This window comes from Herpailurus yagouaroundi, unplaced genomic scaffold (genome assembly GCF_014898765.1).
Source record: "Herpailurus yagouaroundi ecotype Mexico unplaced genomic scaffold, PumYag 379, whole genome shotgun sequence".
NCBI classification, from domain to species: domain Eukaryota; kingdom Metazoa; phylum Chordata; class Mammalia; order Carnivora; family Felidae; genus Herpailurus; species Herpailurus yagouaroundi.
The window spans coordinates 256,873-282,552 of NW_024412596.1; the positions used below are offsets into that span (position 1 = coordinate 256,873).

At 54.5% G+C, this 25,680-nt stretch overlaps 4 protein-coding genes across 9 annotated transcripts in view; 2 read left to right on the forward strand and 2 right to left on the reverse strand.

Annotated features, from left to right (window-relative positions):
• PRSS53 (serine protease 53) lies at window positions 1–5,807 on the forward strand. The gene is made up of 11 exons (XM_040463175.1): window positions 1–501; window positions 1,427–1,447; window positions 1,553–1,715; window positions 2,042–2,307; window positions 2,452–2,606; window positions 2,764–2,983; window positions 3,960–4,110; window positions 4,197–4,441; window positions 4,524–4,669; window positions 4,918–5,134; window positions 5,422–5,807. Exons 1-11 carry the CDS (start codon window positions 444–446, stop codon window positions 5,439–5,441), a joined length of 1,662 nt encoding a protein of 553 aa, XP_040319109.1. The 5' UTR covers window positions 1–443; the 3' UTR covers window positions 5,442–5,807.
• Window positions 4,362–24,740, forward strand: ZNF668 (zinc finger protein 668). Of its 6 annotated transcripts, XM_040463170.1 has the most exons (4): window positions 15,182–15,262; window positions 17,101–17,151; window positions 21,223–21,894; window positions 22,417–24,740. In XM_040463170.1, exons 3-4 carry the CDS (start codon window positions 21,245–21,247, stop codon window positions 23,627–23,629), a joined length of 1,863 nt encoding a protein of 620 aa, XP_040319104.1. In that variant the 5' UTR covers window positions 15,182–15,262; window positions 17,101–17,151; window positions 21,223–21,244; the 3' UTR covers window positions 23,630–24,740. The 6 variants fall into 6 exon arrangements, with proteins under 6 accessions (XP_040319106.1, XP_040319105.1, XP_040319108.1 ...); XM_040463172.1 differs by lacking the exons at window positions 15,182–15,262; window positions 17,101–17,151 and adding an exon at window positions 4,362–4,441; XM_040463171.1 differs by lacking the exons at window positions 15,182–15,262; window positions 17,101–17,151 and adding an exon at window positions 14,961–15,073.
• Window positions 5,731–14,326, reverse strand: ZNF646 (zinc finger protein 646). Its single transcript, XM_040463168.1, has 3 exons — window positions 14,200–14,326; window positions 7,609–13,037; window positions 5,731–6,332 (listed from the first exon to the last, which is right to left on the reverse strand). The coding sequence occupies exons 2-3, from the start codon at window positions 12,953–12,955 to the stop codon at window positions 6,211–6,213; spliced, it is 5,469 nt and encodes a 1,822-aa protein (XP_040319102.1). The 5' UTR covers window positions 12,956–13,037; window positions 14,200–14,326; the 3' UTR covers window positions 5,731–6,210.
• STX4 (syntaxin 4) overlaps window positions 17,065–25,680 on the reverse strand; it is a 28,476-nt gene continuing 19,860 nt past the window's right edge. Inside the window, exon 14 of the transcript XR_005786857.1 lies at window positions 17,065–17,359. The gene's annotated coding sequence lies outside the window, so the exon portion shown is untranslated. The remainder of the gene's footprint in view (window positions 17,360–25,680) is intronic.

Consider the following 25,680-nt stretch of genomic DNA (forward strand, 5'->3'; position numbering starts at 1 on the left):
CCACCTGCACGTGGGTCTGGGGGAGAGGTGGGGAAGCTAAAATAGAGGGACTGGGAGGGTCTGCCCACAGTGCCCTTCCCAGTTCCCAGAGGACAACTTCCATGCTGGGAGCAAGTTTGCTCTATGTTGGACTCTAAGGTTTTACATTCAACAATTCTGAGTTTTTCAGACAAGGCACGTAGGGGCTAATTGTCCAAGGTCACTCACATAGTACATGGGGAAACTGGGATTTGAACCAAGGCAGTCTGGCCATGGCTGAGGCGCAGAGAGGGGTGGTGAATGGCCCAGGGTAACACAGTCACAACCCCAGAGCTAGGAGCTGCTGGCTCCCTTCTGGCACTTGACTCCTAGCCAACTGGGGGGCGGAGCAGAGGTGGAGCTAGGGAGACCCAGGTGGCCTCTCTGAAAACCAGACTACAGGCGGCAGAGTGGCCTGGAGCAGCATGAAGCAGAGCTGGGGACCAGAGCTGCTCATCCTGGGAGCAGTGGTTCTCATGGAGGGTGAGCCACCCATGTTTGGGTAGGGGAGTGGTATGGTAGGTGTTCAGGGGCCACCCTCTGCCCCAGCAGCCTTGCAGCCTGGTGTGTATGTGAGGGGGCATGCCTAGGGGAGCGATGGTCTGCCTGTGGCGATGTAACCATGTCTGGCTGTGTATCAGAGGAGGTGTACGTGGCCACCTTTGTCAAAATGGGTGTGATTTTCTTGGGCTAGATTACAATCTATGTCTGCAGTCATTATGCCTGTGTGTGTACCCTGTGCCCGTCTGCCTATCTACTTCCAGAATGACCTTAGGCAAGTTCGGGGGCCCTTTGGCCTCAGTCTCCCCGTCTCTACATATGTCCCATCTTTCCTGGCCCAGATGTTTCTGTGCCTGTGATGGGGAAGAGGCAGGGTAGGGGATCCTTTGGTAAAGTCTCTGGTGGTTTGTGGAAAGGTGGGGGAGTCTGAGTTGTCAGAACAAGGGTGGGGACTCTCAATCTCTTGGAGCCCTCCCCCACTCAGACATGACGTCGGCCTCTAATCCTTCCTCTTAGGCCTTCACGACTGAGGGCACAATTAAGCTAATGCTCTCCACATATACAGGCCGCCTCCCTGACTCAGTGGCGGGGGCTGGAGTTAGGGGATCTGAAGCCTGGAGGAAGTTTGGACTAGTCCCAAGATGAACCCTGGCCCTGCTTCTCAGACTCAGGAGTGCTGAGCACAGCTGAGGGAGGAGAATTAATTACTGAGTGTAAGCTCTGAATAGGTTCCAATAAAAGCTGTTTCTTGGCCTCATATATTTTCATTCTGGGAGGGGCTGGTAAGGTAGCCACACAGTCATAGGCAAGGACCCAGGGCCCATCCCCCCAAACCTATCCCTTCCACCAAGGCTGGGCCATGCAGGTAAGGCTCCCGTAAGTCTCATCTGTGTCTCTCTCTTCCCAGGTCTTCAAGCAGCTCAGCACGGTAAGCTTTGGGGATATGCGGCCAGGCCTTCCTTAGGTCTGGCTTGGGCCTGTGATGAGGGAAGGACAGAGACCTTCTGTCATTCTGATCCACCCCTCTCCACAGTATGTGGGCAGCGTGGCCCTGGCCCCCCCGAGCCTCAGGAGGGCATCACAGCACCTGGTGAGTGGCCCTGGCAAGCAAGTGTGAGGAGGCGGGGGGTCCACATCTGCAGCGGATCCCTAGTGGCAGATACCTGGGTCCTCACTGCTGCCCACTGCTTTGAAAAGTGAGTCATGGCTGGGGTCAGAGTTTCCGACTTTTGGGGGTGGGGTGGGTGATATGTCCTCCAAACTCTATAAAACTGACTCCTGCCCCTAGAATCACAATGTATCATTTACTGAAAGTGTGCCATGTGCCAGGTACACATTATCAAGTTAAGTTAAGCCTTGGTAGAAGATTTACAAATGAGAAAGCTGAGGTTGGGAGAGGGAAGGACCTTGCTTAAAGCTCTGGGCTGATTTTTGTCCATCTTCCACCTACCTGGTAGTGTCCCGGTTGGTGTCACTGTCCCCCTTTGCATTCAATGCCTTGGCCTCATCCCTCCCCTTCCAGGGCAGCAGTGACAGAACTGAACTCCTGGTCAGTTGTCCTGGGTTCTCTGCAACGTGAGGGGCTGAGCCCAGGGGCCGAGGAGGTGGGGGTGACCGCCCTGCAGCTGCCGAGGGCCTATAACCACTACAGCCAAGGCTCAGACCTGGCCCTGCTCCGACTCGCCCACCCCATGGCCCGCACACCCCTCTGCTTGCCTCAGTCTACCCATCGCTTTCCTTTTGGGACCTCCTGCTGGGCTACTGGCTGGGATCAGGACACCAATGATGGTAAGTGCTGTCCAGACTGAATCCCAGAGAGGCACTATGCTTGCCCAAGGTCACGCAGCCTCAGCTGCCAACCATCCCTGTGCTCAGTCAGATTTGTACCCCCCCCCCCCCCCCCCCCCCCGCCAACTCCCTTTCTTTTGCCAGCTCCCAGGACTCTACGGAATCTGCGCCTGCGTCTAATCAGCCGCCCCACGTGTAACTGTCTCTACAACCGGCTGCACCAGCGGCTGCTGGCCAGCCCAGCTCGGCCTGGGATGCTGTGTGGGGGCGCCCAGCCTGGGGTGCAGGGGCCCTGTCAGGTCTGATGGGGAAGATGAGAAGGGAGCAGAAGGGGAGGAGGCCTAGCCCTGAGCTGGGTGCTTGATCCACAGGGAGGGTGGACCTGCTGCTGTTAAAGGGTGTCTGTCCATGGCTGGGGCTGAAGTGTCTATACTTGACTCCTTTTCCCGGCTCCAGGGAGATTCTGGGGGCCCCGTGCTGTGCCGTGAGCCTGATGGACATTGGGTTCAGGCTGGGATCATCAGCTTTGCATCAAGCTGTGCCCAAGAAGACACTCCTGTGCTGCTGACCAACATGGCTGCTCACAGCTCCTGGCTTCAGGCTCGAGCTCAGGGGGCAGCCTTCCTGTCCCAGAACCCAGAGACCCCAGAGATCAGTGATGAGGACAGCTGTGTAGGTATGAGCAGGGGATGTTAGGAGTGGGACGTGTTCTAGGCAGCAGACAGAAGCACAGTGAAGCAAGTTTCAGCTCAGAACAGAGAATTGGTACAGGGCAGTCACACATTGCTGGGGGCTAACTAGGGGGGCATTTAAGGCCCCTTTCAGCCTCTAAGATGGGAACCATTCCATTTAAGGGCTGAAGGGGCACAGATACTTCAGAACTTCGTGCATTTAAAAAAATTTTTTTAATGTTTATTTATTTTTGAGTGAGACACAAGAGTGTGAGTGGGAGAGAGTCAGAGAGAGAGGGAGACACAGAATCCGAAACAGGCTCCAGGCTCCAAGCTATCAACACAGAGCCTGATGCGGGGCTTGAACTCACGGTGAGATCATACCTGAGCTGAAGTCAGATGCTTAACCGACCGAACCACCCCGGCACCCCTAGAACTTTGTGTATTTAGAGTTTAGGTATGAAGAGGGATCTCTGAGATCTGATTGAAGGTTGTGGGGGTAAGCTGCAAGTTTCCAAGCAGGGACCCAGTGAGAATGGACAGGGCAGGCTTCCGCTCAGGATTCTGGCATTAAGTAACTAACATGTAAATTGCATGCAAAATTATTCCTGGAACGAAGTTGTATCTTGATGGTTAAGAGAAGTACTAGTGAGCCAGGAATTCTGGGGCCAGTCCAAGCCCAGAGGGGCACAGACAGAGAATAATGAGCAGGGCCACTCCCATGAGGCTAGACCATCAGGGTTTAAAAGCTTAGGCCCTCCCTGGTTTTTGAGACTTAAGTTGGCTACCTGCCTGTGGTTACTGAGCTAGAAAGTCACTTAACCTTTCTGGAACTTTGGTTACTTTGGTAATGAGGGTAACAAAATCCAACTTAAGAGGATATTGTGAGGATTTGATAGTACGTGGGAAGCGCTTAGCACAGGGTCAGGCATGCGGTGAGCACTTAGCAAGAAGGCAGATGATGTAATCTGTCTGTTCCAGCCTGTGGATCCTTGAGGAGAGGAGGTCCCCAGGCAGGAGCCCCCTCCCCATGGCCCTGGGATGCCAGGCTGAAGCACCAGGGGAAGCTGGCCTGTGGTGGAGCCCTGGTGTCAGAGGAGGTAGTGCTGACTGCTGCCCACTGCTTCATTGGGTGAGCCATGTCTCTCTTGCCTTCATGCCCATGCCTTCGCTGGCAGGCCTGCCACTCGATGCTGTCAATGATGCCTCTCTGCACAGGCGCCAGACCCCAGAGGAATGGAGCATAGGGCTGGGGACCGGACCAGAGGAACGGGGCCTGAAGCAGCTCATCCTACATGGGGCTTATACCCACCCAGAGGGGGGCTATGATGTGGCACTCCTGCTGCTGGCCCAACCTGTGACACTGGGCCCCAGCCTTCGGCCCCTCTGCCTGCCATATGCCGACCACCACCTGCCTGATGGGGAACATGGCTGGGTCCTGGGGCTGCCCCGTCAAGAAGCAGGTATGTAGGACAGGCCCATCAGCAGCTACCCATCCATCCTAGAGGCTGTTGGGGCAGCTGGGTCTTTTCCCTTGCCCTATAGGTGCCAGCTCCCCTCAGACAGTGCCTGTGACCCTCTTGGGACCCAGGGCCTGCAGCCGGCTGCATACAGCTCTTGGGAGCGACAGTATCCCCATTCTGCCAGGAATGGTGTGTACCAGTGTTGTGGGTGAGCCGCCCCACTGTGAGGTGAGCCCCCCCACTGTGAGGTGAGCCCCAGTCCTCCAAACCTTACTCCACAGACCCCTGGCATCTTTATCCTGTAACTCACAGACCTGCCAGGCTTGGCCTCCAGACCCGCCTCGCACTTGAAATTGGGCCTTTCTGCCAACTGGCTCCCAAAGAGCCAGAGCCTCATCCCAGCCCCAAGCCCCTTCTGCCCCCACAGCTGCCTAGGGAAAAGAGGAAGTCACCCAGTGTCACCTGACTCCTGACAGGGCCTGTCCGGGGCACCACTGGTGCACGAGGTGAGGGGCACATGGTTCCTGGCTGGGCTACACAGCTTTGGAGATGCCTGCCAAGGCCCTGCAAGGCCTGCAGTCTTCGCGGCACTTCCCACCTATGAGAACTGGGTCAGCAGTTTGGACTGGCAGGTCTATTTTGCTGAGGAGCCAGAGCCCGAGGCAGAGACTGGAAGCTGCTTGGCTAACATGAGTACGTGGCCCTGGGGCCTCCCTGCTAACACTTCCCTCTCCAGACCCATTCTCTCTCAATCCAGGGAAAGATCTGTTCTGACCCAACCTCTTGCTGCCCTGGGTGGGATAGTGGACATAATTCTGGTTCCTCATCATTGTGACTTGGAGCAGGCCTCAACTTCTTCAAACCTCAGTTTTCTCATCTGTCATAGGGGTTAAAGTAGCACCTCCTTCCTCTTCCTTCCAGGGAGGGAAGAAAAGTTTTGAGGATGAGGCCAACCCCACCCTTCTTCCTCTTCCTGACAGGCAAACCAGCTGGCTGTTGAGAGGTGGCTCTGGGATGCTGCAGACGCAGTGAGACAATTCCTGCATCACTGCCCCTGTACCTCCCCCATTCCCTCCACCCACGCATGATTCCAGGCACTGGGGCAGGCCCAGCAGCCCCGTGGGCTCTGGGAAGGAGCACGCCTGGACCAGCAACTGCCCTTACTCCCCACCCTGCAGGCCAGGGAGATGTCGCCTGTGGATGCTTCCCTACACCCAGCTCCGCCGTCAGATGCAGGCGTCCCCAGCCTTCCCTAGTCTTCCCCCCTCAGATATGATCACACCAGCCGCTTACTTTGAAATTTTCTTTTTTGGGGGGGGAGCAATTTTCCTTTTTTTTAAACTTAAATAAATTGTTACAAAATAGACTTTAGAAAATAAGTTACAAATTGTAGCAAAAGGCTCCCCTTCCATAGGCAACATTCCCACCTGTGGCTCTCTGAATCCACCTCTCCCTCTTGTTGGAATCTGGCTGGTGACAGCGGCCCCACGTTGTGGCAGAGTCTGGCACCGGGTTTCTTGCAGGGCTGGTCATAGGGAAGAGCATAATGACAAAGGCTGGGGAAAGGAGAGCCTTCAAGGACAGGGATATGAGGAACACCTTACCCCTTCCATGGGCAAGAGGCCAGATCTGGGTCCTCTTCACAGCAGGAGAGGGAAATCAGAGATGGGGATGCCTAACTACTCCTGAGCAAAACATGGAGATCAAGCCTTTCCCTACAACCCGCCCACCCCACCCCGCCCGTATTCTGATCTTTGGAGACTTGAAGTTCAGAGGGAGAAGCTGAGGTCTGCAGGCCACTGGGGTGAAGGATCCAGAAGTGGGGTTGTGGGGGTAGGTGGAGGGGGCAATGACAGGTCCCGTCTGCCCGCTGCTGGTGCCTTTGGGGCTCCTGGGGAGAAAGAGAGGAGGTCACTGACTGAGGCCGGCAAACCCCACACAGCTTGCACCCCCTCCCTAGCCTGCAGGCCATTCTGCTGCTACCCCCAACCCCAGAGGCCTGCATGTAAACTAATGATTTTTCCAGGCCTAACTGGCTCCTCACTCATTCCCTTGAGGTCACAAGAAATCTTTTATCCTGAAAGCCATCTTGTCAGCTCTCTCACGATACTCTCACCCACCATCCCCTCCTTCCCTGATCATTTCTGGTCAAGGGCCCGCCATCTTGGGGATACCCACCCTTGGTTGCCACTAAATGGAATAGATCCTGGGAGAAGGCCTACAGATCTCTAGAGGAGGCAGAGGACATGAGCCCAGGGCTCAAGAATAGACTGAGGAAACAGGCTGCCCCACTCCCACACAGCCTCATCCTTCAGTCGGGCTGGGTGGAGTGACTTTCCATGGAAATTCCCCCTGATAGAGGATGGGAGATAGGGGCTAATGACTGTTGTTGCCTCAGCTGGGCCTGGCTTCAAAGAAACAATTATCTGTGACTCAATCCTCCAGTTAAAGGTGTGCTGGAGGGAATGGGGGTATGCAGGTGGAAAAAGTGGTTTGGTTGGCTCCTAAAAAGGAGATGCACAGCAGAGAGAAGAAAGGGTAAAGGGTTCAATATAGGGAAGAGACATGAGGCAGTATCAGTACCTAAGGACCAAAGGTCTAGTTTCCAAGAAGAGAGGAGGGGGACCAGAGACGAAATTCAGAGAAAGAGGGACAGGGAGCTGGGGGCCAACCAGTGACCAGTTTCCCTGACCAGGTAAGCACAAAACACAAAGCAGTCCAATCTGGGGGTGCCTCCCAACCCCATTCTTCACCCTCTTGCTCCCTGCCTACTTAGGGAAAGAGCACCACCTAGGCCATTTTTGTCTGGAAATCATTCCTTTACTGGCTGGATCAGGAGTTTCCAGACATAGTAGACACATGGCTGCCTCCCCTCCCCAAACAAAAAGCCCATTCTTCTTTGGTTCCTGCATGGCAGCTGCCTCTGCCCCAGCCCACTGTCCAACCCACCATGCTGTTTACCTGACTCAGGAGTTCTGATCTCTGCCCTCACCAGGCAGCATCCTCAGACCAGTTTCCTCCATATCCAATTCCCCGCCCTCCACTCCTGCACAACCTTTTGGAAGCCATGTGACCCTCTCCTCTCATTCCTTGTCCCCCCACCCCCACTCTGCCCACCTACTCTGGAGCCCTTCCGTCCTCTGCCCAAGCCATTCATGTCCCCGTACCAGAGCTGGCCACTGTCCATTCCTCCTGGTGCTGCTGCTGGTGCTGCTGGAAGCTGATTCGGCGGCGGAAGTGGCGGGGACAATGAGGGCAGGTGAAGGGCCCTTCCCGGGGTGCATGGACTCGTCCATGACCCTCCAGCCGGGCAGCTGTCCGGAAGGCCTTGCCACAGATGCTACAGCGGTGGCGCTTGGGGTCTGTGTGGGTCCTGCCATGGTTCTTAAGGGACAGCAGGTTGGGTAGAAGTTTGGGGCAGAGGGAACAGGGATAGAGTCCAGTGGTGTGGGCCTTCTGATGGTTCAGCAGGCTACCGGCATGGCGGTAGGAACGCCCACACTGGGCACAACGGAAGGGCCGTTCCTCGTCTTCAGCCACTGTGGACTTTACTCCTTGCCCCCCATTAGCACTCCCAGTATTCTCTCCTGGGGTCCTGGGGGGTTCTGATGGGGCCTTTTGGATTTCCCCTTGGCCAGGGAGATCCACCTCATCCTTCACAGCCCCACCTTCAGGACCTCTGGCCTCCTCTCTCAGGGGTGGCATCTGACTGAGGCCGCTGGCATGTGTGTGTAGGTGGCTGGCTAGTTCATGATGGGACTGAAAGGCCATACTACACTCAGGGCAGGCAAAGGTCTGGGCATCTATGTGGTTGTGGCTGTGGGTCTTAGTGACCACAGGATTCAAGAACTCCTTGGAGCAGAGCAGGCAATAGTGGCGGTCTGTCTTGGAAGTGCTATGGCAGTTCAAAGGGTCTTCTGAGTGGCAGTATGTCTTGCCACAGTGGCTGCAGGAAAAGGTGTGACTGTCTTGACGGAGCTCAGGTCGGCTGTCTCCATCGTCCCAGCTATCCACTGGACTCAGACTAGGTCCATTGGACTGGCTGTTGCCAAGGTGGCAAGGACTCTTGGGGATGCTGTTCCCTGACTCATCTTCTGGCTTGGTCAGTATATGACCCTGAGGAACCCAATCTCCACCATGATCCACTGGTCCCCCATCTCCTTGCCTCCCTTCTGCATTCCCCATGTCCCAGGATACCAGTTCTGTGGCTTCTGAACCTGTTGCCCTGATGGGGCTCAGACTCTGCCCCCCCAGCCTCCTGGCTCCATCCTCCAGCTGGAGAACTGAGTCAGTACCACCTGATGTGTCCTCTAGTCCCTGGTCATTTGCCAGGTTCCCCTCACTGCCCTCTGTGCCAGTTGGACTTCTCAGACCACTTTTGGTATCCTCCTCATGCTCTCGCAAGTGCTGCTCCAAAGATCCCCGGCCAGGGAAGCCTTGGCCGCAGAGGGCACAGCGCACAGCTGCTCGCCGAGATAGCCCTGCTCGCCGCCGCCGGCTCTCTGAGTGCAGCCTCTGGTGGTCCTTTAGGGCCATGCTGTTGGAGTAGGTCTTGGGGCAGGTGGGACAGCTGTACTGGCCCGTGTCGTGGCTGCGCCGGTGGTTTAGGAGGCTGCCAGCATGGCGGTAGGTCCGTCCACACTGCCCACACCGGAAGGGCCGATCTTCCCGAATCAGCTTCCGAGTGCCCCCGCTCCCACCCCGCTCAACATGCACCCGCTGGTGGCTGGCCAGCTGTTTCCGCAGGCGGAAAGCCTTCCCACATTCACTGCAGCGGAAACGCCGGGGATCTGCATGGATGCGCCGGTGGTTTTTGAGAGACATGAGGTTTGAGAAGCCTTTGGAGCAGGCCTGGCAGCCAAAGTGTCCAGTCTGGTGGCTCTGCCGGTGATTGATGAGGCTGCCAGCATGCTTGTACGACCGGCCGCACACCTCACAGCTGAAGGGCCGCTCAGAGCTGGCCTCAGTCTGGCAGCTCTTCTCTGCGGTCTCCAACCTTGGCTCCACCTCCTCCCCCTTCACAGCGGCCTCCTCCCACTCCTCCTCTTTCACCCTTGCCACCTCCTCCAAGGGTTCCACTTTAAGTTCCTCCTGAAACTTTCCCACATCTGCCTGCCCCAGCCCTTCTTCTGCCATGTTCTGGGGCTCGCTGCTGCCTCCTGCCTCTGGCACGGGCCCCACTTGGGGCTCAGAGCCTTTGCAGCGGGGGTGGTTTCGCAGATGATTACGGTAGGCAGCCAGGTTGGGGTAGCAGCGGGAGCAGACAGGGCAGATGAAGTCTCCAGTCTGATGGATCTTGCGGTGGTTCACCAGGCTGCCCCCATGGCGGTAGGTCTTGCCACACTGGTTGCAGCGGAAGGGGCGGGGTTGGGCCTCCAGCGAACTTTCCCCACCTTGCATGCAAAGGTTGTCTACAACCATGGCACCTACTCCCTCTCCAGACTTTGTGTCCCCACCCTCCCCAGAGAGGCAGGCCACTGCGTCCTCAAAGACATGGTCATGGTCTGCAACCCTTCCCATAGCATCACCTGACTCTAAGTGGCTGGGAGACTTGTCTATGGTGTTCCCAGAACTCTGACTTTGGTGGTGACGCTCCAAGCTCCCTAGGTCATCATAGGTCTGACCACAGCAGCCACAGATGTGCCCATAGCCAGCTCCATCCAGTGCCTCCACCTCCCGCTGCAGCTGATTCAACAGCTCTGCTTCTGAGAGCTGCAGTGGAGGGCTACGAGTGGAGGCTGCCCCTGATGCTCCTTCCTCTTCCCCCTCCTCCTCTGAACCCTCAGTCATGCCAGAGGAGTCATGAGCTTGGCGCCGGTGAAGCCTGTAACCGGCCCGTCCTGGGAAGATCATGCCACAAAGGCAGCAGAGGAAAGGCTGTGCAGGGGCTGCCTCCCCGGGCCCATGGTTCTGGAAGTGGCTGCGCAGGGCAGGCAGTGAGTCAAACTCCTTTGGGCAGAGAGAGCACTGATAGATGCCTGGGGGGTGGCAGGGCCTATGGCTCAGCAGGCCAGTGACATGAGGGAAAGAATGCCCACAGTCAGAACACGTGTGGGAGACCTCAGCCGGCCAGCTAGTGACAGCTTCAGGAGAGTGGCAAGAGGAGCTGGGCTGGTCAGTGGCTAGTTTCTGGCCTTCACCCACCCCACTGAGATCATCACAGAAGCGAGTCCCATTGTTTTCCTCATCATCTGGGATGTCCAAGTTGTCAAGGAAACAAGCCTCCTTCTTTTCCAGTCCTTCCTCAGTACCTCTGCTCTCTTTATCACCCTGGAAACAGGCCTCATCCCTCTCAAGCCCACATCTATCCCTTTCAGTGTCAGCCTGCAAACAGCCCCCATCACTTTCCAAGTTGCCTTGGGCTACATTAGGACTTCCCCCTGAAGGGTCTTGCGGACAGTCCAGGCCCTCACTGTTTTCCACCAACTCCTGGGCCCAGCTCCCGCCGGTTGGGATTTTGGCTTCTCCCCCACTGCCAGCACTGCTAGCTCGCCTCCGATGCTGCTTGCTCCACCGCCCACTGTGGCGTCGCAAATGGTTCTTCATGGCGGCCATAGTGTGGAAGTGCTTGGCACAGGCCCCACAACTGAAGTCCCCTGTCTGGTGGGTCTGCCTGTGGTTGATAAGGCTGCCTGAGTGACGATAGCTCTTTCCACAATCTTGGCATGCGAAAGCCCGAGGAGGGGACACCCTAGTCTCTGTCTTGCTGTCTTCCCTTTCCCCATGGGTCCGGCCATGATGTTCAAGGCTCTCAGCGTCTTCAAAGAGCATCCCACACATGCTACATATCTGTGGTGCTGTCCTATCAGCTGCTGGGGGGACATCAGTGGTCTCCTCTTTGTGTTTGCACCCATGCCCCTGATCAGTGGGTGGGGCTGCCTCTGCTTCCATGGGGTCAGGCGGGAGGTCTACCTTCAGGTGGCTGGGGGGACCCTCAGCCACTGGGCCTGCGCTGCGGCGAGCAGCTTTGCAATGTACCCGCACATGGTTCCGCAGGGCCATAAGGTTAGGATACTTGCGGGGACAGAGTGAGCACTGGTACTCTCCTGTCCGATGGCTGTGGCGGTGGTTCACCAGGCTCCCCCGGTGGCGGTAAGCCCGACCACACTCATCACACTTATAGGGGCGGTGGTCCAGGGTGGTGGTGGGGACCTCTTCATCTTTGTGGGTGGTATCAGCCAGAGGCAGGGGAGCTGGTGGCACTGATGGCTGCCCGTCCTCCCCAGCTCCTTGCCGGGGTCTGTGATGAGCCCGCACATGGTTTTTGAGGGCAGCTGCATTGAACAGCTGCTTGGAACAGATGGAGCAGGGGTAGACACCAGTCTGGTGGCTCTTGCGATGGTTGATGAGGCTCCCAGCATGGCGGTAAGTACGGCCACAGTCTCCACAACGGAAAGGCCGATACTCCTCTAGGCCACTGTCCTCTAGCTCCCCAGAGGTGCTGAGCTCCCCAGAGCAGTTCAGCGTCTGTGTACTAGGGAGCTGATCCTGGCTGCTCTCATCTGTGTGCCCGTTGGTTGTGGGCATCTCTTTCTCTTCCCATAGCCGCTCTTGCCTTTCACCCTCATGGGACTGTTGGTGTTCCAGCAGCTCTCGGGGGATCCTAAAGGCACGGGGACAGTGGGGACACTGGTAAGGCTGATACTGGGCATGGAGTCGGGAGTGGTTCTTCAGAGCCATGAGGTTAGAGAACTCTTTGAAGCAGATGGCACAAGGGTAGATGCCCAAGGTGTGGCTCTGGCGGTGGTTCGTGAGGCTCCCAGCATGCTTGTATGTCTTGCCACATTGACTGCACTTGTACCGCCGTTCTTCCTCAGCAGGAGGGGACTGAGTGGGCTCCTGGCCCCCTGTGAAATTCACTACCGATTCAGCCAAATACTGTTCCAAATTGCTAAGGAGGGTGCTGGCTGGGGTGGGGAGCGGGGTGGCTCTGGTAGAATTGGTAGTGGGCCCCCAGCGCTCTGCACCCTCCTCTGAATCTGGCTGGCTTTCCCAGCCTTCTCTTTGTCGGGTGGGTGGATCTTCCCAAGTGTTCAAAGCTGCCCTGGGGTCAGGCCCAGACTCACAGCCAAAGGTCTCTTCCTCATGTTTTTTCTGGCTTGTCCAGCTTTCCCCAGGGCTGAGCCTGTGGTCCCTGGAGTCAGAGGATGCTGTCTCCCCTTGAAGATGTGGAATGACTTCCTTGGAGCGGGGAGGCCGGCGCCTACGGCGGCCCTCCGGAGCATGAGTCCTCATGTGGCTCTTGAGGGCCACAGGATTGGTAAAGTCCTTGCCACAGGTGGTACAGGGGAAAAGTCCAGTCTCGTGGGTCCGGCGGTGGTTGACCAAGCTCCCTGGGTGACGGTAGCCCCGCCCACACTGCTGACAGCGGTAGGGCCGAGGGATGCTGTCTGCCTCCTCACTGTCCTGCTTGGAAGATGGATGGAGCAGCTCGCGGTGCCGGGACAGTTCCGGAAGACTAGGAAAGTGGCGCTGACAGTCAGAGCAGCTGAGTGAGGTGGGCACGTCCTCCATGGGGCAGTGTGGCAGAAACCTGGAGGTTCAGGAAGAGCAGGCAGGTGGCAGCAGCATCTTCCTCTGGTGGAGGGGCCAAGGCCTAGGAAGAGGGGGTGGTGGTCAGAAGGAAGACCTGAATTAACTTTGCCTCTTGGCTCTATAAGCAGCAAGATCATCAGAGGTCACAGAAATGTTCCCCAAGCAGTAATGCCCAGGGACTTGCTTTCTCTTGGATTTAAGGCCTCCTGCACATAAGCTCCCCAAATATGAGAGCTCCCCTAGGCCTAACTCATCCTAGAGGTATAGATAAGAAAACTAAAGTCTAGAGGGATGCAACCTACCACAGACCTACCAACCTACCTCTGTTCATCAGACCAAATCCACAAAATCTAACCTTCTCCTCTCTATAATTCTGGAGCAACCAACCAACCTACCTCCTGTGACATATTCAAAGGAAACCTGAAACTTTTCTAGGACCTTCAATGTGAGAAGTCTAATTCTCTCTCCTTGATCCCTCAGCTAAACAGAGTAGCCTAGAGACATTGAAAAGCAGCCTTTTTCTCCAGTTGACAGCTGAGGATGTGAGAGGTGGGGGCTTAAAGCCCTCTTCAGAGAATGGGCTGGCCTGTTCCCTCACCTCCCCTATTCCTTTCAGGGTCACAAAGTCTCTTTTCTAAAAGAGTCTCTTGGCCACTTCCTTCACCTACTTCCCCTGAGTCCAAATCATCTTCTACCTTGGAAATTCCAACCCATTTCTGGTTGCTCTTCACCCCCTACCTTTTTTCTTTCCTACACCTCCTCACTATACCCTCACCATCCCTTCTTATTTTTTCTATCTTCTCTCAAAATACTTATGACAACAACGCATGCTGAGCATTACCACGTGCGGAGCACTGTGCTAAGTAAAGAACGTTCGTTTTGTCACTTAATCCTCACAACACCCTGCAGTGCCTCCTTAGTCCAGTTTACACAGAGGCAAACCCACTGACTCAAGCAATTTTCTTTCCAAAGCCCTTACTCTTTCCATAGCAGGCCCCCATGTCTCCTATATCACATTGGCCTTCGCTGACTCTTGATTCTTCACTCCCATGGGATCCCTATATGTACAACTCATATCTCCGGATCTAAAGCCCCTCCAAACCTGCTCCTCGACTTCTCAACTCACAAAGCCCCTTCGCTTGAGCCCCTTCTCCTGATCAACCACCAACCAGGTCTTCTCGCCTCACTCATCTCCTTGGCCAATTTCTTCTCAGGACCCCTACCTCACTCGGGTGGCCCCTTTTCGTTCCCGCCGCGGATGAGTCCGTTGGGGACCGCGAACGGGAGCGCGCCTGCGCACTGGGACCCTCACCCTAACTGCAGCCGCGCGCCCCAAGGGGTGGCTGTGGGGGGCTCTCGCGCTCCCACAGACGCACACTCCGCCAGGGCTCCTGGGAGGTGGGAAGGGAGGGGAAAAGGGAAAGGGGAAAACGGAGAAGGAAGGAGGTAGAGGAAAGAAGGCGCAGCTGGCTCCAGCCAGGAGTCTACCCCCAGCTCCGCGGACACTTCCTATTGTTACTAGGAAACAGGAAGTGTCCTAGCCGTAAAAGGTTCCCCCCGAAACCTCTGCCTGGAGAACACTTCCTGTGCCGCCTGCAAGCAGCAGTTGTGCACAGACACACTTCCGGGGCTAAGGGAGAGGTAGCTGAAACGCGACCCTGACTCCGCCCACGAGGGTCAAAATTCTGCGTTGCTTTGCATTAGTCTAAGCCACACTTCCGGCAAGAGCTGGGAAAATCGTTCCGGTGCATATTGGCTGAAAGCAGAAGAGGGAAAAAAAGGGTTCTGCTGTTCTGGCCTCAGTACTTTGGCGACACTTTTCGTGGGGCTCCCTGAAAACAACTTCCCAAGACAGATGGAGGGAGCTTCATTCACTCCTCGCTACTGAGGGAGATGTGGTGGAATATAAGTGGATTTCGGTGCTACAAAGCTTGCGCATGGCCCTTCTGTATTCCCGCCTTCCAGTTCTTGGTGATCTGGCCACAAGATAGCAATAATCCGGTATATGCCGTAAACCTGTCTGGCGTCCTCTGTCGTTAGCACCCACATAGACCCCTTTCAAGATGTTGCTCCGCCACTTTCACCTGCAGTGCTCGGGTAAACTTTGCCTTCCTCCCTAGCTGGGAAAGCTCCCTCCCACTTCCGCTTTCCGGCCCCGCCTCCCCCCCCCCCCCCCCCCCCCCCCCCCCGCTGGGTCCTAGCGCCTGCCCCTCCCTGGCAGTGTCCGGGCTCCGTCGGTCAGAGCAGCTGCCGCAGACGCCACGGAGCCAGCCCAAGTTCGCTGAGGTAGGAAACGTCGGCGGGAAGCCGCAGGGACGCCCCAGGCCGCCCCAGCGCAGACGCAGTCCGAGAGGCCTCAGTTTCCCTGTGGGTGCAGAGGGCGGATGGGGTTGGCCTGGCGCGAGAAGCGCGGGCGGGGCGGGAGGAGTGCGGCCCCGGGAGGGCGCAGTCGGGCTCCGGCCCAGCGGGTCCTAGAACCCGCCGGCTGTCCCCGCGGGCCGGCTGCTGTGGACTTCTGGGCTCGGCTGGCACAGCTGCCCGCCTTGCGCGGTGCGGGCCTTGGGGGTCCTAGAGCCCGCCATGTTGCGGGCTTTTGTCCCAGGCGCGCGGCCCGCCTAACAAGGTCCCCAGCGCCTGCGGCACCCCTCCCCGGCCGAGGTCCTGGCCGCCCCTCCCGCGGTCCTAGAGAACGCCATCTTGCAGGCCTTTGTCCAGCGTCCAGCCCTTGGCCCATTCATTTGTTCATTCTCTCATTCTTCGTTCGCTCCTTCTTGCCTCGTTCTCCGAGTCCCCGTTTTCCCAGCCTTCGGAGACGAGTCAGCCTAGGGTCCTGCCCTGCGGGGTTGTCTGTCTGGTGGGAGCGCCGACAGATAGACTGTTGAAAAGAGCGAGAAGCGCCGGGTTTCTGCCGCTCTCGGCCCCTTCTCACCACGTCTCCTAGGCCCTAACGCCCTTCGAACTCGGACGAACCTCAGAGACCCCATTTAACTAATGAGAAAACTGAGGCCCAGAGCACCGTGGCGCCCTTACCTCTACTGCCTTTTAAGTATTTTTGAGGGCACTGAGAAAGCAGGTATTTGAAGGATGCAAAAGAATTTTCCCATGGGAGAAGGCGAGCAAGGGCTGCTGAGGCAGAGAGAACTGCAAGTGGAGATGCATTTAGGTGAAAAAGTTTGAGAATTGAGGCTGGAGCTTAGTTCGCTGTTGGGAGGGGGACACACTGCGGCTGGAGCTGAGGCTGAAAAAGTAGGTTAGGATTAGGTTGTGAACTGACCAGTTTGGAGGCCTAGGAGATGATTAGCTTTCACTTCTGCACAGTTCTCAGTTCCCCATCCATCATCTCACCAGATCTCAATGGCTCAAAGGCCTTACTGGCATCTACTTGTTTACACATGGAGGAGACCAAACTGCAGAGAAAAGAAAAAGCAGCTCCTTTTTTTTTTTAAACCTCATCCTTGCTCACAGCGTCATAGCCTAAGCTGTCTGGGAATTAAATCCCTGCATCTCTGGCATTTTACAGCCTGGTCAGGCAGCAGGCCCGCATCCCCCTCCTAAGCCAGTAGTGAAGCAAAGAGAAACCTCCCTCACCAGAACAATGAACCCACTATGGGATAATGGGGCGATTTTTGGAACTTATGAAATTGGAAAGGCAGAGAAATTCAGTTAATAAATAGCTGCTGGCAGACATTCTCACAAACACCTACTATAGGGGAGGCAGAAGCAATAGGCCTGGGTTTGAATTCTGTCTCAGAGGTTGATTCATTCACTTTGTTTTGGGGCACCAATCACAGTTTTAGGTGTAGAGGATATAAAATAATAAAGGTTCCTGGCTCTTTGCCAGCCTAGACTCTGGTGTTGGAGACAGAAAGTTAATAATCAAGCTATAAAATGTGTAAGTGCTACCAAAGCAACAGTCAGGACAGAGAGCAGAAATTTGGGAGGCAGACCACTTGACTTTGAATACTGGCTGTAACCATGACCGGTTACTTCATTTCTGTGTGCCTCAGTATCCTTGTCTGTAAAATGGGGAAAATAATACTGTTTAACTTAATCCGTTCAGGCTAACCATGACAAAAACCCCACAAGACTGAAGGGCTTAAACAACAGAAATTTATTTCTCACAGTTCTGGAGGCTGGGAAGTCCAAGATCAAGATGCTGGCCAATTCAGTTCCTGGTGAGGACTATTTTCCTGACTTGTAGATGTCCACCTTCTTGTTATGTCCTCACATGGCTTTCTCCATACATGTGCGCATTCAGTCCATAGGAAACTTCTAGGCAGTTGTGAGGCTTAACTTGAGTAGTACACACAAAATGCATAGAATGATACCTGGCCCATGGTAACCTTGCAAGGAATGTTATCCAGATGAGCATCGTAAGGGGAACTACAGAGGAGGAGCAAGAATGCAGATAGCATTAAGAAAGGCGGTCAGGAGGAGCACCTGGGTGGCTCAGTCGGTTGAGCATCAGACTCTTGGTTTTAGCTCAGGTCATGATCTCAGAGTTTCATGAGTTCAAGCCCCAAGTTGGGCTCTGCACTGGCAGCATGGAATCTGCTTGGGATTCTGTCTCTCCTTCTCTCTCCGCCCACCTCCCCCTGCACTCACATGGTCTCTGCCTCTCTCAGAATACATAAACTTAAAAAGAAAAAGAAAGGTAGTCAGGAAAGCCTTCTTTGAGGAGGTGACAGGGAGCTGAGGCCCAAATGAAATCAAAGAGATAGCTACACAATGATCCTTGGGGAATAGTGGTTCTGGCAGAGGGGACTACTAGTACAAAGGCCCTGAGGTGGGAAGGAATTTAGCTATTTTTGGAAAAGAAAGACAGCCTGTGTGAATGGAGCCTAGTGACACCATGAAATGGAGGGGAAGGTGAGGTAGGCAGGAGTTAGATCATTCGGGGCCTTGCTAGCCATGGAAAAGATACTGGTCTTTGTCTTAGGAGCAGTGGAAAGTCCCCTGATTTGTCTCATAAACCTGAAGTAAATGAAGACTGGTAGAGAAAGAACCCAGGGGCCTGAAGACTTGGATTTGAGTCTGTGCCTCTTGACTAGTTAGGTGTGCTTGTAAAGTGTTTTTCCTTACTGGGGCCTTAACCTCCGTATGTGAAAAAGAGGCATTGTAGTGCCTCTCCTAAAAGCTTTGTGAAGACCCAAGGATGCGTCTTTGCTTCTTAAGTGTTGGTTGGCATGGCCCTGAGAGGATGTTTAAAGTACAGCTTTCTGGGGCGCCTGGGTGGCTCAGTCGGTTAAGCGGCCGACTTTGGCTCAGGTCATGATCTCGTGGTCAGTGAGTTCAAGCCCCGCATCGGGCTCTGTGCTGACCGCTCAGAGCCTGGAGCCTGTTTCAGATTCTGTGTCTCCCTCTCTCTCTGACCCTCCCCCGTTCATGCTCTGTCTCTCTCTGTCTCAAAAATAAATAAATAAACGTTAAAAAATAAATAAATAAAGTACAGCTTTCTGAGTCCATCCTCATGCTCCCTGGATGATTATTCTCATGCAGGGGACGGGGTTCACAGACCTGACTTGGAGAAACATAACTCTAGGGAGTGATGAGTGGAAGAGTCCTCAGTGAACAATGAAGTGAGGAGTTAATGGTGGGATTTAGACGGGGGCCTAGCCCACATGGCCCTCTGCTCTTTATGGAGCTGGGCACCTGTTGGGACCAGCCTACTTCCCTACCTTTTCCCCAGGAAAGTGCTTCCCTACCTTTTCCCCAGGGAAGTGCTTCAGGAGGAGAGATGTGTACCTCCAGCTCTCTGATTTCTGGTTCACAGGTGGGAACACTGAGGCCCAGAGCTCAGAACGCAGGGGTCAAGCCCTCTGAGAGAGAAACAGACATAAAGGGTGCTGGTTCTGGTCTCAAGGCAGTTCTACAGGGATGAGAGAAGATGAAGATGTGGCCTGAATTCAGGGTTCTGGTCACTGTAAGGTTGGCCCAGCAGCAGACAAGTCTGGGAGGGCCCAGACGACTGATCAAGGGCCCAGCAACTCAAGGCAAGTTAAACATCTGATTCAAGTCCCAGCTGTTGAGTCTAGCTTTGTGACCATGGGCTAGTCACTAAATCCCTTGGAACCTCAGTTCATTTGTTTGTAAAACGAGGATAAGATCTCTGTCTCAGGAAGCTGTAAGAGAACTAAATAAGGTAGCGTGCTCAGCAAAGTGTCTGGCTCTCAGAAGACTCTCAGTAATTGAGGGCATTTATTCATATCATATCACTTCCATTCAGTCTTCATCCAACCCTGTGAGGTAAGTACTATTAGCTCCATTTTTCAGATGAGAAAATTGAGGTCCTGTGGCATAAAGTAAATGTCACAAGGTCACTGCTAGGAAGTGAGCGAGGCAAGATTCAAAGCCAGGCAGTCTGGTTTCAGAGACGGGACACTTAACCACATGCTACATTGTTTCTATGGGCCTCCGTTCCCATATCTGTAAAAAAGGAATCTATATAATAGAACTTTTATTGCGAAGTTGATGTGAAGTTTGAGTTAATATATGTAAAGAGCTTAGGAAACTGCCTTTTATTTAGCAAGTGCTCAGTAAATGTGAGCTATCTTTTTTATTAAAGAGAAACTTTATCAGGCAGTCTGTCCAGAGATGGTCTGGAAAGGAGGTAGTGACTGCCTCATCCAGAGACAGGGAAGGATCCCCTGGGAACTGTAGGGGGAAATTCAAACCACGGGGAAGGTTGGTCCTCAAGCCCTTTAACTCACCTTCCAGCGCCAGCACTTAGTGGGAAAAGTGAAAAGAACCAAGCTGAGGGTGGAACAGAGTTGTGTGGGATTGGGGCCAAAAACCAGAGGGGAAATGCAGGAAGAGCTTCCTGGGGGGAGTGGGGCTCAAAGGAAGGATTGGTGGGATTTGTAACAGCCAGGAAGGACCTGAGAGTTTGCGTGGTATGATGGAAGTCATGGAAAGTTATTGAGCAGGGGACAAAGTGTCACATGATACTTTATGAAGAAGCTGTCTGTGCACATAGCAGATGATGTGTGTAGGGGTGGGGACTGAGGCAGGGCCACTAGGCAGAAGGGTGCTGACTATAAAGATGCAGCCCTGGCTGGGTCAGAACTTCCTCCCTGGGTCAGAACTTCAAAGCCACCAAACCCTGAGGTATACAGATGAGGAAACAGGCCTAGAAAGGAGCAGTAGAACTCAGGCTTCTTACCTCCCAGACTGGATTCTGCACATACCTGGCTCCCCTGCCCTGTCTATAGCAGCATCCTCCCTCCCCCTGGCCACCCCCAGCAGCTGCTGCTGAGCCCTTCCTAAGTGGATCTGCCCATAATCCTCTTCTTTTCATCCCCTAGGGAGGATGAGCTGGTGTTAAGACTAATGGAGCCATTAATCCTATTTCCTCCCAGCCTTGATCCCCAGGAGCAGCTGGATGGAGGGTGTCTGGGCTATGAATGAGAAAGAAGGGGGCTTATCCAGAGCAGGTGTCCCAGGAGGCCAGGCTAAATCAGATATATTGATTATACTGAGACACATGTAATTGCTAGCAATGGCTCAAGCCACCTTGAGAGTAACTGAGCTCCCCATTACCAGAGCTATGGGAGCAGGAGCTCAACAGCAATTCCAGAGTAGAGGGTGGACCAGGATTCCTGTCTAGGGTGGAGTACCTTACAGCTGTGCAAGGCCAGAATTCTGTGTGAACAGTTGCTGCCTCTGAAAGCTAACTAACCAGAAGGGAAAGACAAAATACATACACTGGGGACCTACTTCTTCCAGACAGACGGTGCCAATCACCAGTTAGCCCACTAGTTCTGCCTTCTTCTGAACCTACCTCTGTCTTCTCTGGGCACTTGGCAACCTTCAGGTCTGACCCACGTCTACGTAGCCTCTGTGTCTGCAGGCATGCATAGGACTCTGTGTCCTGGCACAGGCCTTAGATGCTGAGCTGGAAAAGGAAGATGGTGAGATGGACGGAACTTGGGCCTTCTGGGAATGTGCAGGGTTTGGAAAAGCCCAGAGGCTGGGGAAAGAAGTGCAGGTGCACATTTTGATAACTCCAGACTCCTCTCTTAGACCCTCAGATGTTACCTGGTCCAACTTCCTTCCTCAATGAACAGACCAGACAGGAAACTTGAGTGCAGAGTGTTAGACCCAGGGGTGTTTGGAAAGAAGGATGTGGCCATCCCCCATGGGAAATGCTGGTAAGACAGAACTCCTCTCTGAGGCCTTGTTAAGGATAGAGGCCTTAGAGAATGGCAGAAGGATGTGTCTTGTGTCTAACTTTGCTTCTTTCCTAGAGAAGCTCCGCCCTCTGAGGCCATGGAGGTGGAGTCTACGGAGGCCCGGTCATCCTCCACCCTCGGCTACAAGCGATCCGGCCGTCGCTACAAGTGCCTGTCCTGTACTAAGACATTTCCAAATGCGCCCAGGGCAGCGCGTCATGCTGCCACCCATGGTCCTGTAGACTACACAGAGGAGGTGGCGGAAACGAAGCTGAAGCCGGAGACAGAACCCAAAGCAGAGGATGCCAGTGGGGACAAGGTGTCAAGTGCATCGGCAAAGCCTCGGCCTTATGCATGCCCGCTGTGCCCCAAGGCCTATAAAACGGCACCTGAGCTGCGCAGTCACGGTCGCAGCCACACTGGTGAAAAGCCCTTCCCTTGCCCCGAGTGTGGCCGCCGCTTTATGCAGCCAGTGTGCCTGCGTGTGCACCTGGCCTCACATGCTGGCGAGCTGCCCTTCCGCTGTGCTCACTGCCCCAAGGCCTATGGCGCGCTCTCCAAGCTCAAGATTCACCAGCGTGGTCACACCGGCGAGCGGCCCTATGCTTGCTCCGATTGCGGCAAGAGCTTCGCCGACCCTTCCGTGTTCCGCAAGCACCGGCGCACCCACGCAGGCCTACGGCCCTACGGCTGCGAGCGCTGCGGCAAGGCCTACGCTGAGCTCAAGGACCTACGCAACCATGAGCGGTGAGGGTGCGGTGCTGTGGTGAGGGAGCCGGGGTTGGGAAGAACCGACCAGGGGTGGAGGAGGGAGGGATATGGCGCAACAGCGGTGGCCCTGTGACCAACCGGGCGTGGGGTTGAGGCTCAAAGAGGGAAAAGAGCCAATGGGAAGGTGAGTGGGGCTGGGCCGTGGGGAGAAGCTGGTGCCCCTGGTTGGGCAGGGGCGGGGCAGCCTGTGTTGGGAGGGAGCCCTGGAGGATTCCGTTGGGATCTGATTGGCTTGGGTCCGACTAGAAAGGGGACCCGCTGGAAGTTGGGCCACTGGGAGGGTCTCTGGTGGAGGTTAGCAGGTGGGAGTGGGGTCTGGCTCTTGGTGGGGTCTTATCTGGGATCTAGACACCTAGCCTAAAGATTCCCTACTCTGGGGTGCAGCCCTATGTACCCCCTACCCCCGGGATGTTAGGAGCCCCTAACTCACAGCAGACAGGCAGCAGTGGTCAGGTGAGGGACCTGCCACCTTCATGACCCATCCTCCACACTCCACAGGTCCCACACCGGTGAGCGCCCCTTCCTCTGCTCGGAGTGTGGGAAGAGCTTCTCCCGCTCGTCCTCTCTCACGTGCCACCAGCGGATCCATGCGGCACAGAAGCCCTATCGCTGCCCAGCCTGTGGCAAGGGCTTCACGCAGCTCAGCTCCTACCAGAGCCATGAGCGCACTCACTCGGGCGAGAAGCCCTTCCTGTGCCCGCGTTGTGGCCGCATGTTCTCCGACCCCTCAAGCTTCCGGCGCCACCAGCGGGCCCACGAGGGGGTTAAGCCTTATCGCTGCGAGAAGTGCGGCAAAGACTTTCGGCAGCCCGCAGACCTGGCCATGCACAGGCGGGTGCACACAGGCGACCGGCCGTTCAAGTGCCTGCAGTGTGACAAGACGTTCGTGGCGTCTTGGGACCTCAAGCGCCATGCGTTGGTCCACTCAGGCCAACGGCCTTTTCGCTGTGAGGAGTGTGGGCGAGCCTTCGCCGAGCGAGCCAGCCTTACTAAGCACAGCCGGGTGCACTCAGGTGAGCGCCCCTTCCACTGTAACGCCTGTGGAAAATCCTTCGTGGTATCGTCCAGCCTGAGGAAGCATGAGCGGACCCATCGGAGTAGTGAGGCCGCAGGGGCTCCCCCTCAACAGGAGCTGGTAGTAGGGCTGGCACTGCCTGTCAGTGTGGCAGGCGAGGGCTCAACGGCCCCGGCAGCAGGTGCAGGGCTAGGGGACCCTCCAGCAGGGCTGCTAGGGCTGCCCCCCGAATCAGGTGGTGTGATGGCCACCCAGTGGCAAGTGGTAGGCATGACGGTGGAACATGTGGAGTGCCAAGATGCTGGGGTTGGGGAGGCTCCTGGTCCCTTGGCAGGGGCTGGCGAGGTGGGAGGTGAGGAAGTTGACGAGAAGCCACCGCAGTTTGTGTGCCGGGAGTGTAAGGAGACGTTCTCCACGCTGACGCTGCTGCGACGGCATGAGCGCTCACACCCAGAGCTCCGGCCCTTTCCCTGCACCCAGTGTGGCAAGAGCTTCTCTGACAGGGCTGGGCTGCGCAAACACAGCCGCACCCACAGCTCTGTGCGCCCCTACACCTGCCCCCACTGCCCCAAGGCCTTCTTGAGTGCGAGCGACCTGCGCAAGCATGAGCGTACCCACCCCGTTCCCATCGGGACCCCCACGCCCCTCGAGCCCCTTGTGGCTTTGCTAGGAATGCCTGAAGAGGGACCAGCGTGAAGCCCATGCCCCGCCACCTCACTCCCAGGAGCCCAGGCCTCACGGGGTGCGTCCTGAACCTCTCTTTGCCCCGGCTCACTCTTTAGACTCCAGATCCCTGCCCCACCCCCGGGCAGCTAGCTCTCCTTGCCAACAAAGAGCTGGGGACGATGGAGGTGGGCAGCAGCTATTGAGAGATGTGTCTCTCTCTCTGAGTAACACTCATTAAAGCATTCACTTTGACACTGAGTTGTCTTCTGTGTTTTGGTTGGGTGGAAAGGGAGTGGGAGTTTGGACATCAGATAAGGTTCAGTGGAGACACCTGGATTGACAGATAAGAAACTAGAAGGGTCTTTGGATGCATTGTTTCCCAACATATGTTTTCAGAATGTCTTTTGAAAAAGGGTTCCCTGGTCAAGGAAGTACCAGGAATTTCCTGTGCCCTTCTTGGGGATTGTTGGTGATCAAGAGTGTACTAAAGTCATTGATAAATCCTACAATGAACATCTATTTAGCTCTGCCCATAGTTATTTCATCCTGGAAACCTTTTACTGACTAGTTCTGTCCTTTTACAGATAATACACAGAGGTCCTAAATTAGTATATTTCCTGTATACTACAGTAATAAATTAGAAAAACTACTTGGGGGACAAAGAGGGACAAACAAAACCCATAAACTACAAAAGAATAAACCTCACAAGAAATATGCAAAACCTATATGAAGAAAATGGTATCACTGTCCTGAAGGTTTTAAGACCTAACTAAATGGAGACATACCATGTACCTGCATGGAAAGACATTCTCCCTAGTCTAATCCTTAGATTCACTGTCACCCAAAAAGATTTATTAACACAACTTGAAACCCCAAAACTCCTGTAATACATTTTTAAGAACCAATGGAGGTGATGTATTTGACATACTAGATAAACACCAAAGCACTGAAGTTAAAATAGGTTATTATTGGCACAAGAATAAATCAGCCAATGGAGTTGGGGGTGGGAGGGTTTAGAAACAGCCCTATTTCTGAGAATTTAGTTTATGGTAAATATGATTATTCAAATCAGTGGGGAAAGGATGGCTGTTAAATTACAGTCCTATCCATAATCTGGAAGACTACACAACTTTTTAAAGACCAAAAAAAAAAAAAAAAAAAAAAAGAAACCTCACATTTAGTATAAATTGATATAATTTTGGGGAGAGATGATTTGGGCATGTTTATTAAAAAATTCAAATGCATATACCCTTTGACTTGGCAAGCACATGTCAAAAAATTTACACCACAGAGTTCTTTTTCCACTTCCATGGCAAAGTTGAAGACAAGAATGCTCGGTGCAGCAAAATTTGTGATAACCGGGAATACCCTAAATGTCCATTAGCAAAGGACTAATTACATAAAGCTAGCCACTATAAAATATATTATGCAGCTGTTTTTATTTAAAAAAATTTTTTTTTTCAACGTTTTATTTATTTTTGGGACAGAGAGAGACAGAGCATGAACAGGGGAGGGGCAGAGAGAGAGGGAGACACAGAATCAGAAACAGGTTCCAGGCTCTGAGCCATCAGCCCAGAGCCTGACACGGGGCTCGAACTCACAGACCGCGAGATTGTGACCTGGCTGAACTCGGACGCTTAACCAACTGCGCCACCCAGGCGCCCCTGCACCTGTTTTTAAAAAATGAGGCCTTGTTTCCGATTCTGTGTCTCCCTCTCTCTCTCTGCCCCTCCCCCGTTCATGCTCTCTCTCTGTCCCAAAAATAAATAAACGTTGAAAAAAAAAATTTAAGAAATGAGGCTTATTAACTTATTTTGTTGAAAGATATCTTGAAAATATGTCAAGTGAAAAAAATAAGGTACAAAGCAGTGTGGTTAGCATGTTCCCATTAAGTTTATTTATTTATTTTTGAGACAGAGCACAAGCAAGGGAGGGGCAGAGAGAGAGGGAGACACAGAATCCAAAGAAGGCTCCAGGCTGTGAGCTGTCAGCACAGAATCTGATGCGAGGCTCAAATCCACGAGCTGTTAGATCCTGACCTGAGCCAAAGTCAGACACTTAACTGACTGAGCCACCCTGGC